Source organism: Trachurus trachurus (genome assembly GCF_905171665.1).
Source record: "Trachurus trachurus genome assembly, chromosome: 15".
Classification (NCBI taxonomy): Eukaryota; Metazoa; Chordata; class Actinopteri; order Carangiformes; family Carangidae; genus Trachurus; species Trachurus trachurus.
This window is the reverse complement of record NC_139906.1, coordinates 17,626,111-17,638,700: the sequence shown is the minus strand read 5'-3', so window position 1 is coordinate 17,638,700 and position 12,590 is coordinate 17,626,111. Positions and strand designations below refer to the sequence as shown.

The 12,590-nt window shown below is 42.8% G+C and overlaps 1 protein-coding gene across 1 annotated transcript in view; it reads right to left on the bottom strand.

The window, feature by feature from the left end:
* The window catches only part of wdfy4 (WDFY family member 4), a 38,347-nt gene that overhangs the window by 20,467 nt on the left and 5,290 nt on the right, over positions 1-12,590 (bottom strand). The window contains exons 6-35 of the mRNA XM_083987844.1: positions 12,380-12,569; positions 11,656-11,845; positions 11,301-11,461; positions 9,881-10,113; positions 9,643-9,782; positions 9,142-9,272; positions 8,798-8,899; positions 8,518-8,708; positions 6,857-7,587; positions 6,639-6,732; positions 6,300-6,514; positions 6,099-6,154; positions 5,781-6,009; positions 5,484-5,560; positions 5,172-5,390; positions 4,800-4,978; positions 4,439-4,670; positions 3,782-3,933; positions 3,595-3,706; positions 3,325-3,515; positions 3,055-3,207; positions 2,880-2,953; positions 2,372-2,533; positions 2,183-2,277; positions 1,996-2,092; positions 1,696-1,898; positions 1,103-1,269; positions 906-1,025; positions 631-810; positions 389-547 (exon numbers count right to left, since the gene is read on the bottom strand). Coding sequence (XP_083843970.1) covers positions 389-547; positions 631-810; positions 906-1,025; positions 1,103-1,269; positions 1,696-1,898; positions 1,996-2,092; positions 2,183-2,277; positions 2,372-2,533; positions 2,880-2,953; positions 3,055-3,207; positions 3,325-3,515; positions 3,595-3,706; positions 3,782-3,933; positions 4,439-4,670; positions 4,800-4,978; positions 5,172-5,390; positions 5,484-5,560; positions 5,781-6,009; positions 6,099-6,154; positions 6,300-6,514; positions 6,639-6,732; positions 6,857-7,587; positions 8,518-8,708; positions 8,798-8,899; positions 9,142-9,272; positions 9,643-9,782; positions 9,881-10,113; positions 11,301-11,461; positions 11,656-11,845; positions 12,380-12,569 — 5,235 coding nt within the window. The remainder of the gene's footprint in view (positions 1-388; positions 548-630; positions 811-905; positions 1,026-1,102; positions 1,270-1,695; positions 1,899-1,995; positions 2,093-2,182; positions 2,278-2,371; positions 2,534-2,879; positions 2,954-3,054; positions 3,208-3,324; positions 3,516-3,594; positions 3,707-3,781; positions 3,934-4,438; positions 4,671-4,799; positions 4,979-5,171; positions 5,391-5,483; positions 5,561-5,780; positions 6,010-6,098; positions 6,155-6,299; positions 6,515-6,638; positions 6,733-6,856; positions 7,588-8,517; positions 8,709-8,797; positions 8,900-9,141; positions 9,273-9,642; positions 9,783-9,880; positions 10,114-11,300; positions 11,462-11,655; positions 11,846-12,379; positions 12,570-12,590) is intronic.

Below are 12,590 nucleotides of genomic sequence, written 5' to 3'. Positions count from 1 at the left end.
ATGTTGAAATAAAACAATGATAAAATTCAAAACGATGAAAACGTTAAAATATTGTGTATTTTTTTCTGTCTTTTTTCAGATAGTGAGGGAAATGTATTTTCTAATGTTGCCTGACTTGATGGTGGTGTGTGTCCGTACAGGTTAGGCTTGACTAACTGAAACCAGCATTACAAAAATCTCATAATTAGCCTTCTTTATCCTAATGGTGAATAATTTTATCAACGACACTTTGGCTCAGCCTTATTCAGTTACTGAGCAAAGAGTGGCACCTTCTGGAGACATGAGAGTTTTGCAGTATTGAAGCATATTGAGGAGCCTTTTCAGTGGGAATACAATATTGGTGATAGTTTCAGGAGTATTATGGGTAAATATAGGTGTGTGAATTTACCTCAAGCAGCAGAACAAGAGGATTTGTGTTGGTGTTGGCAGAAACATTAAGCAGACAGTCCATTAGCAGTATTCGGATGAAGTCGCACACTGGCTTCTTGGTTTGATAGATCTTGAAAATGTCCTCGCCTTCACTCATTAGGCAAGCCTCACCGACACACTGAAATGAGTGACCACACCAGTGAGTCAGACCACAGAGATTAGAACCACAGAGGTTTAATTAACCCAGACAAACAGACAAACCTCTGACCCGTCCAGAGGGTAGATGACTACAGCGAGTGCATGCAGGAACTCTGGAGATGCCCACAGTGGGTCTCTTGGCCGGAGGTTATGAAGAAGGCAAAAGAACTGCATCACACTTGCTGGGAGCTGCCACTCCCATGATGCATCTGTGCCTGACATGTGCTTCATTGGAGGAACAGACTATTAAAAACACACACAAAAAAATAAATGCATTACACGTTGTGAGGTTGTGTGAAAAATACTGAGAAGACACAAGCTTATTATTACATTATTACCTGAGTAATGATGACTTTGACTAATTCCAGCAGTATTGTAGCAGCCTCAACACAGAGCTGCTGAGCTGGACTGCTTGCTTGGCTGTCAATCAGTGACTGTAGGGTATCATCCAAATGCACCTGTAGATGACGCACAATGTGAGAATTATGTCTGGGATTATTCAGATGATGATTTGTAAAAATTTTAAATTGCCCACCTTTCCCTGTGTAGTGTGGCTGATTGTCTTCCCCAGCAGCAGAGCAGCCAGGGCCTCGTACACCTGAGGCAGGTGAGGGTGTTTGATCAGCAACTCCTGCAGAACATCAAAGCCTCGACATGTGGTGGTGAGACACTCATAAGACCAAGAATGGGCTCGAAGGTTGTCTGGTGACAAGGCAAGAAAATAATGAAAGAAGTTTATGATGGTTGAGGTGCACAAAGGCATTTGTTTAAAACACTATCAAAATATAGTGCTGATGTGAAAAAATACACTATGATGTTATTGTTTTTCACCAATCTGCTTCCTTAAATTCTAATGCATTAACTGTTGGTACATGAATTGCATCCTTCAATACTATATAAGAAAAAATAGTAATAGTAAATAGTAATATTAGTATATACTGTATAAAATGTAGTATTTAAATACAATTAATCACAGTAGTATTGTAATTAATCAAGTTTTTTTTATCGTTTGACAGCCCTAAATATAATTCATGATATTATAATTTGATTTCACTGAAATGGGTTAAAATGACAACTGAACTGAACTGAATTATTTCTCTGCTCCATTATGAGAAATTATTATTTTACCCATGACGCCAACAGGCTCCTCCAAGCCTTCAATAAGTGTTCCTGGGAGCACCCCGTCCCTGAAGCTGCTCTGTTGGTCTTGGCTGGACAGAAAGTGCGTGAGCAGGACCAGACCCAGTTTCAAAGTAGAGGAGTGAAGGTGGGGCTGAAGGAAGAGCAGGAACCAATCGCTGCCCAGGGAATCAAACACTGCCTTCTGCTGACTAGAGGGGAATAAGGACACGACAGGCTAACTCAGTTTATGTTGCTGCCATGACATTATACTGGGCAAATAAGCAAACAGTAACAGATGCTACTCACTCTTTGATTAGGAGACTCTCTGAGTTGAAGATTTCACAAAGCACCTGCAGCAGCTGGTTGCGGATGCAGATGAGACTGGCTGGATCTGAACTCTGAGCTGCAGCACAGGAGTGATAAACTTGTGTCATCCATGAGACATATAAAGCACTATGCAACTTGTGATTTTACTGTATGTTATATGTTTTACCTGCTGTGTCCAATGAAAGATCACTGTCAGACAGCTCCTTGCCTTCAGTCTTATCATTAAGAGGGGGGAGTGTGTAGACAAGAAAGAGTCCGAGTCTAAATAAATAAAAAGGACAAACTTTACATACAAGGTTATTCATAAAAACATAACTGATGCCAGGAGCACACAGGGTGTATTCCTAAACTGTACCTGCTCATGTCCAGAGAGGTGAAGTGAGTTTTTAGGAGGGATGTGATGACACAGGTGATGATCTTAACCTTACGAAGGGTCACGGCAGGATCGGAGAGCTCGAATAGCAGCTTTGGTAGCAGACCTACAGTGTGCATGACCGCTGCATTCCTGCTGTCACTACTGAGGACACACAGAGAAAAACAGACAGAGCACCGATATCAATCTGTTCCCACAGACAGATAATCTAATACAGCAACCCATGCACATGTTCAGTCATGCTCTTCTCTTCAGCCTCTGTGACTGATTCTGTTCAACATTCCCCCGACTATTTCTGTTGCACATTTCTGTGATATTGATGACAGGCCGCTGCAGATGTTGACAGAACAGCCGATAGAGTTCGTCGTCAATCCTGAACAAGAGCCCCTTTATTGTGTTACATAACCTGTTGGTCATGTAAGTTAATAATAAATCAGATTAAAGCTACAACGTGGTGGAGTGTTCGCACACTGATAGCTGAGGAAATTACCTTGAGGATTTCAAGATTTCAGCAATGTGGTTCAGAACTGAAAGGTCCAGATTATCTGATGTGTTCTGCCACACCTGAAAACAGTGAATACAACAATTAGCTTCTAGATGCAATTTAAAAAATTATCATTTAAAAGTCCCCTTCTTTACATTCATTCAACTTTTTGGACTCTCACCTCCAGGTCACACATCAGAGCTTGGAAAGCAGGTATGTTCTGTAGGTAACCAGACCCAGAGCTCAGCTCCACTGAACTTGAGAGATGCAGAACCAGCTGAAGGGTTCTGTGGGTGACCAGATTTTTCTTCATCTTCAACAGGAAAGCCAGCAGCTACAGGGAAAGTGAATTCAGTACAAGAACTGGTCACAATATTAAATAAAAGCTTTTGAAATGTCTTTATACATAATGAGCTGCCGCGCCAATGATTTTAAATATGATCTGACAGACCTTGTATCCGTTAATGCGGCTCATTTCCTGCTGCATGGCAGAGTTGGTCTCCAGCACAGAAAGAAGAACTTTAAGTGCTGCATACAGAGAGTTATCATCTGGAGCCATAGCAGCTAAACTGAGAACAACAGCAGGTCCACCAACATACAGGAAACCATTGGATGCACTGTTTGGAGTGAATGTACGCACACCTAAAGGGGAGACGCTGTGAGTTTAGCAAATGTACATACAAGAACTGAATCAACTTTTTCAAATGAATACGTTATTTACCAAAATGGCCAATCAGAGCTGCTCCTATGGTGCGAGCTGTACCACTCAGGTGCTGGCTGATGTTTCGCGCAAGGAACACCGGGGTGGATTGATCCCGAGATGTTATCCCCATCTGTAATTAGGAGCAATGATTGTCACTCTGCATAAAAACAACAAACACATGCGTGAGTGCCAATTGCAACATTACCTCTTTAGCAATTAGTCTGCAGTCCACCTCATTGTAATCCTCTCTGATCTGCACAACCGTTGTTAATGTAGAAATCGCTGGGTTGATGCCAAATGAGATCCTTTCCTCAGGAACCAACCTGGGAGGGAGAGGCTCAGCATCTGGATTATGGCCTGGACACAAACAGTTGTGAGAACACAGTCAGTGAACTAGAATTACAATATAAATATATATTTAAAAAAAAAAGGTTTAACAAGGCGTGATGTGGTACAACAGATGTAATTAATCCGAAAATATCAATCAATATGTTCATATGACCCATAAGTTGCTAAGTATTAAGCTGTTTGAGTTGTTCTGTGTCAGTGTATACTGTGTAACGAAGCACATTATCTGTTCTGCAGAGAAAAACAATCATGCATGTGATGAGCACCATGACAACATAATTTCCTGCATGCCATTGCATGGATTAGAGAAAAAAAATAAAGATCTCAGATCAAAACTACATTCATAAATAATCTAAAAATAAATGTTATCTTTATCTATGGTCACTTGTTACCAAAAAAAAAAGAGAATTAAATTTGTGTTGTTGGCTTTTATCCAGGGAGGCTTACTGAAGGTTGGCTAGAATACATTCTGTCGTAATCCTGGGAAATTCCTGCACAAGACCTTGTGACTCACCTATGTTGAGCAGAGCCTGGAAGTTGCCTTGGTATGCAGTTCCTTGTGTGTATACGACACCCACGGCCTCAGGGCTCAGAGCCTCTTCAAACAGGTAACAAGGGCCGACTCGCCACACCAGAGCAGCGTGCTGCTTCCAGAGAGCTGGCGTTCCTATCAGTCCATACACGTCAATCAAAGCTGTGGGGTCCATGGAGACATACTGGCCAGGGAATGGCTGAATGTACTTGATCTAACAGAAAATGCACAGGCATTATTTCTTTATGATAATAATGTCTATGATACATTAATATGAATATACACAATGAATGGCACATTCAAACTGAAATTAGTTTAATGGGTCGCTCTCCTCTTGTCATACCTTTCCTGTCCCCAGTGCCTTGCCGTTGAAGTAAGCTGAGGTCAGACAGCTCTTCTTAACGTCCTTGGCCATCACCACAGCCAGATGGTGCCACTGACCTGGGACCAGCATGCTGGAGCAGCGGAGCCTCAGCGATGTAGGCAGAGAAGTGGGAGTGGAAACTTCTGGCTCCATCATATCTGTTAAGAGACACGAAGAAAGATACTAAGTCAATCAGTATCCATTATAAACTAATCATGTAACTACTGTGCAGGGCCCACTTTTACAACAGCTGATAAGAAGTGGCTGACGGTTGATAAGACGAGCTAGAAAGCTAATTTCTTGACAGTCAATAAACGCAGCAAATGCTGACCAAACTGTTATCGCTCTTACCCAGGTATGCTAATGCCTCCTCCTCTGTGGAGATGACCAGACAGCCATCATAGGCTGAGAAGGAGATTGACAGACAGATGTACTGTTGTTCAGTCCGGGACATGTGACGCACCACTGACAACAGACGTATTGGGTGAGAGTCACAGGCTGAACTGAACCTGTTGATCTGGAACCAGCAGGAAAATGAGAGACCAGCTGCAGGGGGAAACCCTCGGCAGTCTAAAATATGAAAGTGAAAGGGAGACGATTAGACATTTTGTTAAAATTTACTAACATATGTGTGAGTATCAAAAACCTAGACTCGTCCCCCACCTTTTCCAGTTCCACCTGTCGAGATTGAGTCAGCAGTCACTCCTTTCACTGTAGCCAGAGAGGGCAGGAACAGGCAGCTGCAAAGCATATGTCCAAGTCAAGAAACAAGTAAATAAATGTTGTTCTTACATTACATTTACAGTACACAAATACTTTGTCTTTTTCATTCTTACATGCATCAGATTTTATAAATTCTTTCCTATTGCATGGTCCTGCGACAAAACATTTTAGCAACTCATCTGGTCACTTCTCTGTGGGACTGCAGTAAAACAGAAACCCAGTAAAAGACGTACTCACCCATATCCACTCTCACTCATGTCAAATTCTACAAAAGCAGGCGAGGACGAGACTCGGTGTGGTCTGAAGGTGCGCGGTGATGTCATGGACACCAGACTGATGATCTGATGGACAGGAACTGCTGAGCCAACAGGGGCTTCCCTTTGAGCTGCGGATTTTAACAAGCTGAATGCCCTCTTCAGTTTCCTCGCTTTAGGTCGTGATGAGTTATCTGCCTTTGTACTGTGACCTGGGTTTAGATAATACAACCAAAACAATTCAGTAATAGCATGCAAGAAACAACATAAAAATATTTCACAAAACAAATAGTGTACATACGTGTTGCTGTTCTGCCTGCCAAACACATGAGAGGGTCTCCTAAACACAGAAACTTTCTGACAGGGAGAAATAAAGCAAATCAAACACTGTATCTCCTTAGTACAAATACTGAGAAAAGATTATAAAGGTAAAATGTTTCTTCATCCCCCTTGCACTAAAAAAGTGCATGTGTCTGAACCACAGATACTGAAAGTGTCTCACCTGAAGTCTGAATGTGTGATGGCCTGAGAGGAGAGCTTTTCCACGATCCGTGTAACTGGTAGATGTAATGGGTGGTTTGGAGCTAGCAACATGCTCTGACAGTGGGTCAGGAGTGTGGAGACCAGGCCCGCTTCACACAGTATCTGCCGGTTGCGCTCAGGTTTGACCATGGCCTGGATATGGTGCACCAGCGAGAACTGGACCTCCAAAGAGAGCTGGGAGAGATTGAAAAAAATGTTTCATACTGGAGTCTTATCATGTATGGTGTGTTAAATTATTAAAATCTATTAAATAGTATATGCCATTAGGGACCCTAAAATGTTCAGCCTATAAAGGTACCTGAGGGTCCTTGGGAGTAAAGACTGCTGGAAGGAGGGTCATTATAACTCGGATGGCTCCTGGATGAAGAATAACATGATCGCAGGTGAACCTACTGTGGGAAAAACACAAAACAAAACAAAAAAAGATCTCAACAATCTTAATTTGAATATCAAAAAATCATTGTATAGGAATATGGCTGAAACTTCAACAACCTCCAAATGGTTTCAAATATCCACCTGTACTGAGACTCTGTGCAGACTGTAGAAATACTGGATGCTGTGCCTCTGGATCTTCCCTGTATGTCACTTGACTGTGGGCTTGTTCCAAAGTGGACAGGAGGGGACCCAGAATACACTCCTTCATGCCCCGATGGTCCATTTTGTTTCTCTTTATCTACGTCAGACACATCATCAGCCTCTAGTCCCACAGTTAACTCCGGAGGAGAGTAGGCTCCGGTGGCAAACTGGTCAAGATAGGAAAGCAGCCTTATACATGTCCCAAGAGAAACAGGCAGAATGGTCTGTGGTGTGGTGGAGGGAGAGGAGGGAGCTTCAGTTGCCTCTGCTAACTCAATAAACTGTTGGAAGCTCTTCCCAGGTGTGGATGGACTGTCCATTGCAGTCTTGGGACAGGAGGCCTCCTCCCCGTTCCACCTCTCTTTCTCAAGGCCTTCATTGTGGAAGCAGCCCAGCTGGAGCAAAGCCTCTGCCAGCCTTTCATAAAATCCATCAGTCTCAAAATAGTGTGCATTTACAGGGTGAAGGTGCACAGCTAAGGCCAGGATGTGAAGACCAAGGAGCAGGAGGTCCAGCAGCGGTTGATGCCCCAAGGACTTCCACACTTCCCCCTGCGGAGGGTCGGACAAAGCTCCCTCCAAGTCGATCATCAGAGACAGCAGTCCAGTGAAGCCTCCTGCTCTCCTGAAGGCCTCCCAGCTGTTGGGGCTCTCTAGCACCTTCAGCACAGACTGAAATACAGCAGAGAGGAGCGAGATGTGGACAGCGGACATGTAGGATTACCAGATACATGTACTGTAACAAAGCAGATCCTGTTTACTGTACTTTAAACAGAATGCATTTTGATAGACACTAAGCTTGCCTCGATGTCTTGGTTTCTAAAAGCATCTCCCTAGTCAATTAAAACAATGTCATGAAAAATAGATGAAACATATAGATATATCATAAATCATTTCTGGTAACTAGTTTTTGGAGGTGAACAAAATCACATTAGGTTTATTCAATTTAAAGAGCTAATCCATCAGGTAGGTAATGTGTGAGACAGAACGCAGAGGGAAATGTGATTAACTGAAACTGGAGTAATCACAATGGCTCTCAACACTTGCCAACCCAGGTTGTACCCAATCTGATTGCCACTTGCTTTAACCATGTTAGCACAGAGCACGCACAGGCACACACACAGACAGAGACACACACACACACAAAGGCGCGGCCATGCCTGAATGCACAAACAAGTACACTCACACACATTTGAATGCACACAATATCTGCAAGTAAGTGCTCCTCTCTCTCCCATCTATAAAAACGGACACATACAGTAGGTGTGTAACTTAGTTAGGCTTAATCAGATCTCTGTCCCATTCACTGATCTGATAGAGGTTGCAATCTTCATAGTAGCACAGCACAAGGCTGCTGGCCTAATTGAATTGGTCCAGAGTTAACAGCTAAACCCGTTTTAGCAAATCAATCTGCATTTGTCCATAATGTAATCGGGGTCCCACATGCTAAGAAAATAAATTCACTAGCTTATTATGTTTTAAGTGCATTACAATTTGTTATGATTTGATGTAGAGTGGAGACTACATTCTCAATTCAGCTGAGATCACTGCATATCTACATTAGATGTGTGTATGCTGATGTCTGTGACGGTAGTACTGTACCTGCAAAAGGTCCCACTTCAATCCAAGCTCCTGCTGCGTTGAGGAGCACAGGGCTCCTATGGCTGTACTCATGAACTCCTCAGGGTTAATCTCAGCTAGCTGCTCCAAAATGCTCAAGGTGGGACCTCGATACTGATCCTCATCCAAGAAGATCTTTATGTAGGGAACCATGCCAAGGTCTCGCACTGAAACTGGAATACACACGGAATTAGCCCCATATACTGTATGTAAAGGAAATATAAAAAAAAAAAAACTTTTTATCAAATTTGGATGTGTGTACCTGTGTTTTTTATTGAACGCAGAGTGAGGGAGGACACAACTTGAAGCATACAAGTTGTGAGCATTTTCTCACCGTCCTCCACACATTGTAGTTCCAGGGGATCTGAACAGCACAAGTACTTAAGATGCAAATTACACAGTACACACACAAGGTAAAGAGCAGTGTGAAAGGTGAAACTGGGCTGCAAGCCAAGCACAAATGTTCACACACATTTAATGTATAGTTTGTTGCTTAAGCTCACTGTAATGACATGTTGTTCTGCAATTAACCAGTCTGTCTGTTCTTGTGAGTTGTAAAATCATGATTACATCAGAAAATGAACAAATAAATATGTTGGTTCATACTTGTTTCTGTGGAAGAAACAACTCCAGCTTTCCTGAGGATCTTAGCTCTCCTCCGAAGTTCTCCGAGCAGCAGCTCCAGAAGACCCCAGTCACTCAACACTTCAGCCAGCAAACCACTATGCACAGTCATCCTGTGGTGAGCAGGAGACAGATCTTATTCAGCAAATATCAAAGAAGATGTGAGTATAAACAAAGCACTGCAGATCCCAACTGTGGTGTTGGTTACTAATTACCACCACTAAGGAGGAAGTCTGTTTGTTTGCACCACAGTCAGTAGTTGGAGAAGGGATGATGCAACTCAGTAAACATTCTAGTTTAAAGAGAAATATGTTGTTGTATTGATACCTAAAACTGATAACTTCATCCTGCACTGGAAGAGTGTTAAGTATTATGAGTGAAAGCTGAAAGGAGAACAACAAACTCTGACTGGAGATACCTTTAGGAGAAAGCACACAGTACTATGAACAGCTCTGAGTAAGTTTAGCAACCAGCGCTGCTCACCTGTGAAAACACTTAAGAGCGACCACTCCAAACTCTCTCCCCGCCAACCCTCCAGCCAGTGTACCAGCCCAGATTTGCTTCAGCACAGACAGCACTGCACGCAAGGTCTCATGAGGGATGTAGTTCAACTTAAATACTACCTGTAGGAAGAAACCAGGATTTAATCCAACGCCATAGGCACATTTTGTCAAAGAAAAAACAAGCACAGAGAGTGTATTGTCAACAATAGAAGTCGTACCATCTCTAGCAGTGAAAAGAACAGTTTTTGGACAGGTGCTGGTTTACGCCACACACAGGCAGCAACCTGAGTCACTGACTGTACCGTCCACTCCAATAGGAAGAAATTGGCTTCATCCCTCTCCCATATAGTCTGCAGGGTTCGAAGAAGCTTGCAGCACAATAGGGAATCCTGGGAACGCAGCAAAGAGGCCTGCAGCAGGTGGAAGGCCTGCAGGTTCTTTACTGCTAAGCCTGGAGACAGAGGGCAAAATCTTAACTTGTTAAAGGAGATTTGGGCGCTTTAAAATGGGTCAGCATGAATAAAACACAGTCTGCATATTTGTTTTTCCCAACTTTTTGAAGCACAAGAGAACATATACTGGTACTAGTCTGTCACGGACAGTCCAACAAACCAATATCAGCCTGAGGTCAATTTAGCTAAAAGATGTTTTGAATGTAATGCTGGATTCATCTGATTTTACTCTGGCAAGGTCAGTCAGTCAATTTCATAGAAAAAGGAAACCCAATAAATCACAAACCACCTTTAACACACAGCATGCTGAATCCAAGAAGCCAATTGAGTTATAAATACATAGACAGATTGAACAAACAACATAACACGCGTGGAAGCAAAAGAAAAGCAGCATAATTTGCCCTGATAGGGTTTGTTTGGTGTACTGTCAAAATATTTAGAGAAGGTCTTAGATTTGGGCCGCCAAATTGTGCTTTTGTTTGTTGTGAATAAAAGATATACCTGGTTAGTAATAGGATTCATTTTCACATTTAATCAAAATTGCATCAGAATCAAATCAGATCAACACAAAGCAGTCCCTGAACCCTCCACTGGAAAGAGATCTACTTCTCAACGTGACAGATGTATCCCGATCGTGTGTCTGTGTGTATGTTTGGATGTGTGTGTTTATTCTGGACACTCCGTTTATGAGTGCTGGATGGAGGTGTGTGTGTGCATCAATGATAGATGGCTGTTTGCTGTAGGCCAGCGTTGAAAAGATGTGGGGCATCCTAACAGAGTTAGAGGGGAAGCCTCCACTTCATCATCCCAGACATAATCACCTCAGCTTCGCGTTAACCTGAGGGGTGTTGTGCACTGCAGTGGGGTAGCAGTGGGGGAGTAGAGAGCCGGGGTATATGGTGAATCAGGGAAAGGGGAAAGTGGGTGGTGCAATTTGGGTGGGTTATATTAGGGCAAGTGCAAAGGAGGGATGAACTGTGTGGTCATTTGGGGGCCAACCCCCCTCTCTCTCTATGCCTTTGCTGAGCTATGCAAGTGATAATAATTAGATAGTTTGGAGTTTGCATTTTGAGAGGATTGTTCAGAGTTTATCCTCATGGTACAATCAGCCATTAGAGTTAATTAGGGGGTGGCGCCCAGAGAATAACAACACAGAACTTCTGTCGACTTGATTTACTTGACCTACCTTTGGTGAGCGGTGGATCAAACTTAAAGCTTGGAGGCTGGGGGTTGGTCACACAAAGAGCCACTTTCAGTTCAGTTTTTCCAAGCAGAGTGAAAGACGCAACGAGAGCCAGCAGCTCCTCCACAGGCTGAAACTGATCCACGGACACACCTTCCTCACAGCTAAAGACCAAACGATGATGCAAGACAAAAAAAGATACAGATCAATCAGTAGCAGAGAGAAATACAGATTTCTCAATACTGACTCTCAGAGCAGAACATTACACACATGAATTATTGCACCATTTGAAGGAGCTATATATTGATGGGTTTTCATTTACTTATTTACAAAAAATCCTGGAATCATTTTATCTCACCGTTTTAAGATGTTCTCAAGGGCCTGGTAGCCATTGTTGGTGTCAAACTCAATGAAGAGGGCTGCATTGAGGGAATAGGTATCTCTAATGAAGCTGAAGACTGCCACGGCCACCTCAGCTAGCAGCGGTCCCGAGACATCAGTACTGATATGCAGCAGGTTCTGGATGCAGATACGCACACAATTCTTCCCTAGTGCAGAAAAGGCAGTATTCTTGTTAAGCGAAGTCCTAATTGCTCAGAACATAGTTAATAAACAAGAGTTTTCAGTTCAAGAAATGACTGCCAAAGGACAATGATATCTGTTTGATATGAATTTCAGGGCCTAATAATAGCCTATAGTAATTTGCAGTTTTGCAAAATGTCCTGCTGGAAAATGCTAATGTCCAAAACAAATCAAAGTAAACCTTTGTAAAAGAATATTTAGTGAAACATCAATGCTGATGGACACATCATGTGAAACATAGACGCACGCAGTGTGTCTCTTGTCGGAATATGTGGTCATGTGTCACTGTATAATCAACTCATTACGGGAATAAAAATATCTCTCAGTACAAATCACTTCCCTAACAAAATCTAATTATTCACTTTACGTGCAGCCTGTTTTTCTGACTTGTGTTCAGGATTTGTCCTTATTTGTGTTCAGTATCATGGGTGGAATAGAAATTAAGCGATTAGAAGATGAGCTGATATCTTACTTGACCCTCTAGTTTTGAGTTACCTCACCTAGCAAGCTGGGGACAGTGTTGCTTGTTGCTGCAGCGGAGACTGCCTTGAGGACACGGGAGGCCTGGTGCCTCCAGGAGGAGCTAGTCTGATCCCACAGTGACGTGAGGCCAATGATAAGACATTGCAGCTCCTGAGTCTCTACCAGTCTCTCCACGTTGACTGGCTGCCTACAGAGCTGGAGGAGAACCTGGAAACAGAAGCAGCACAG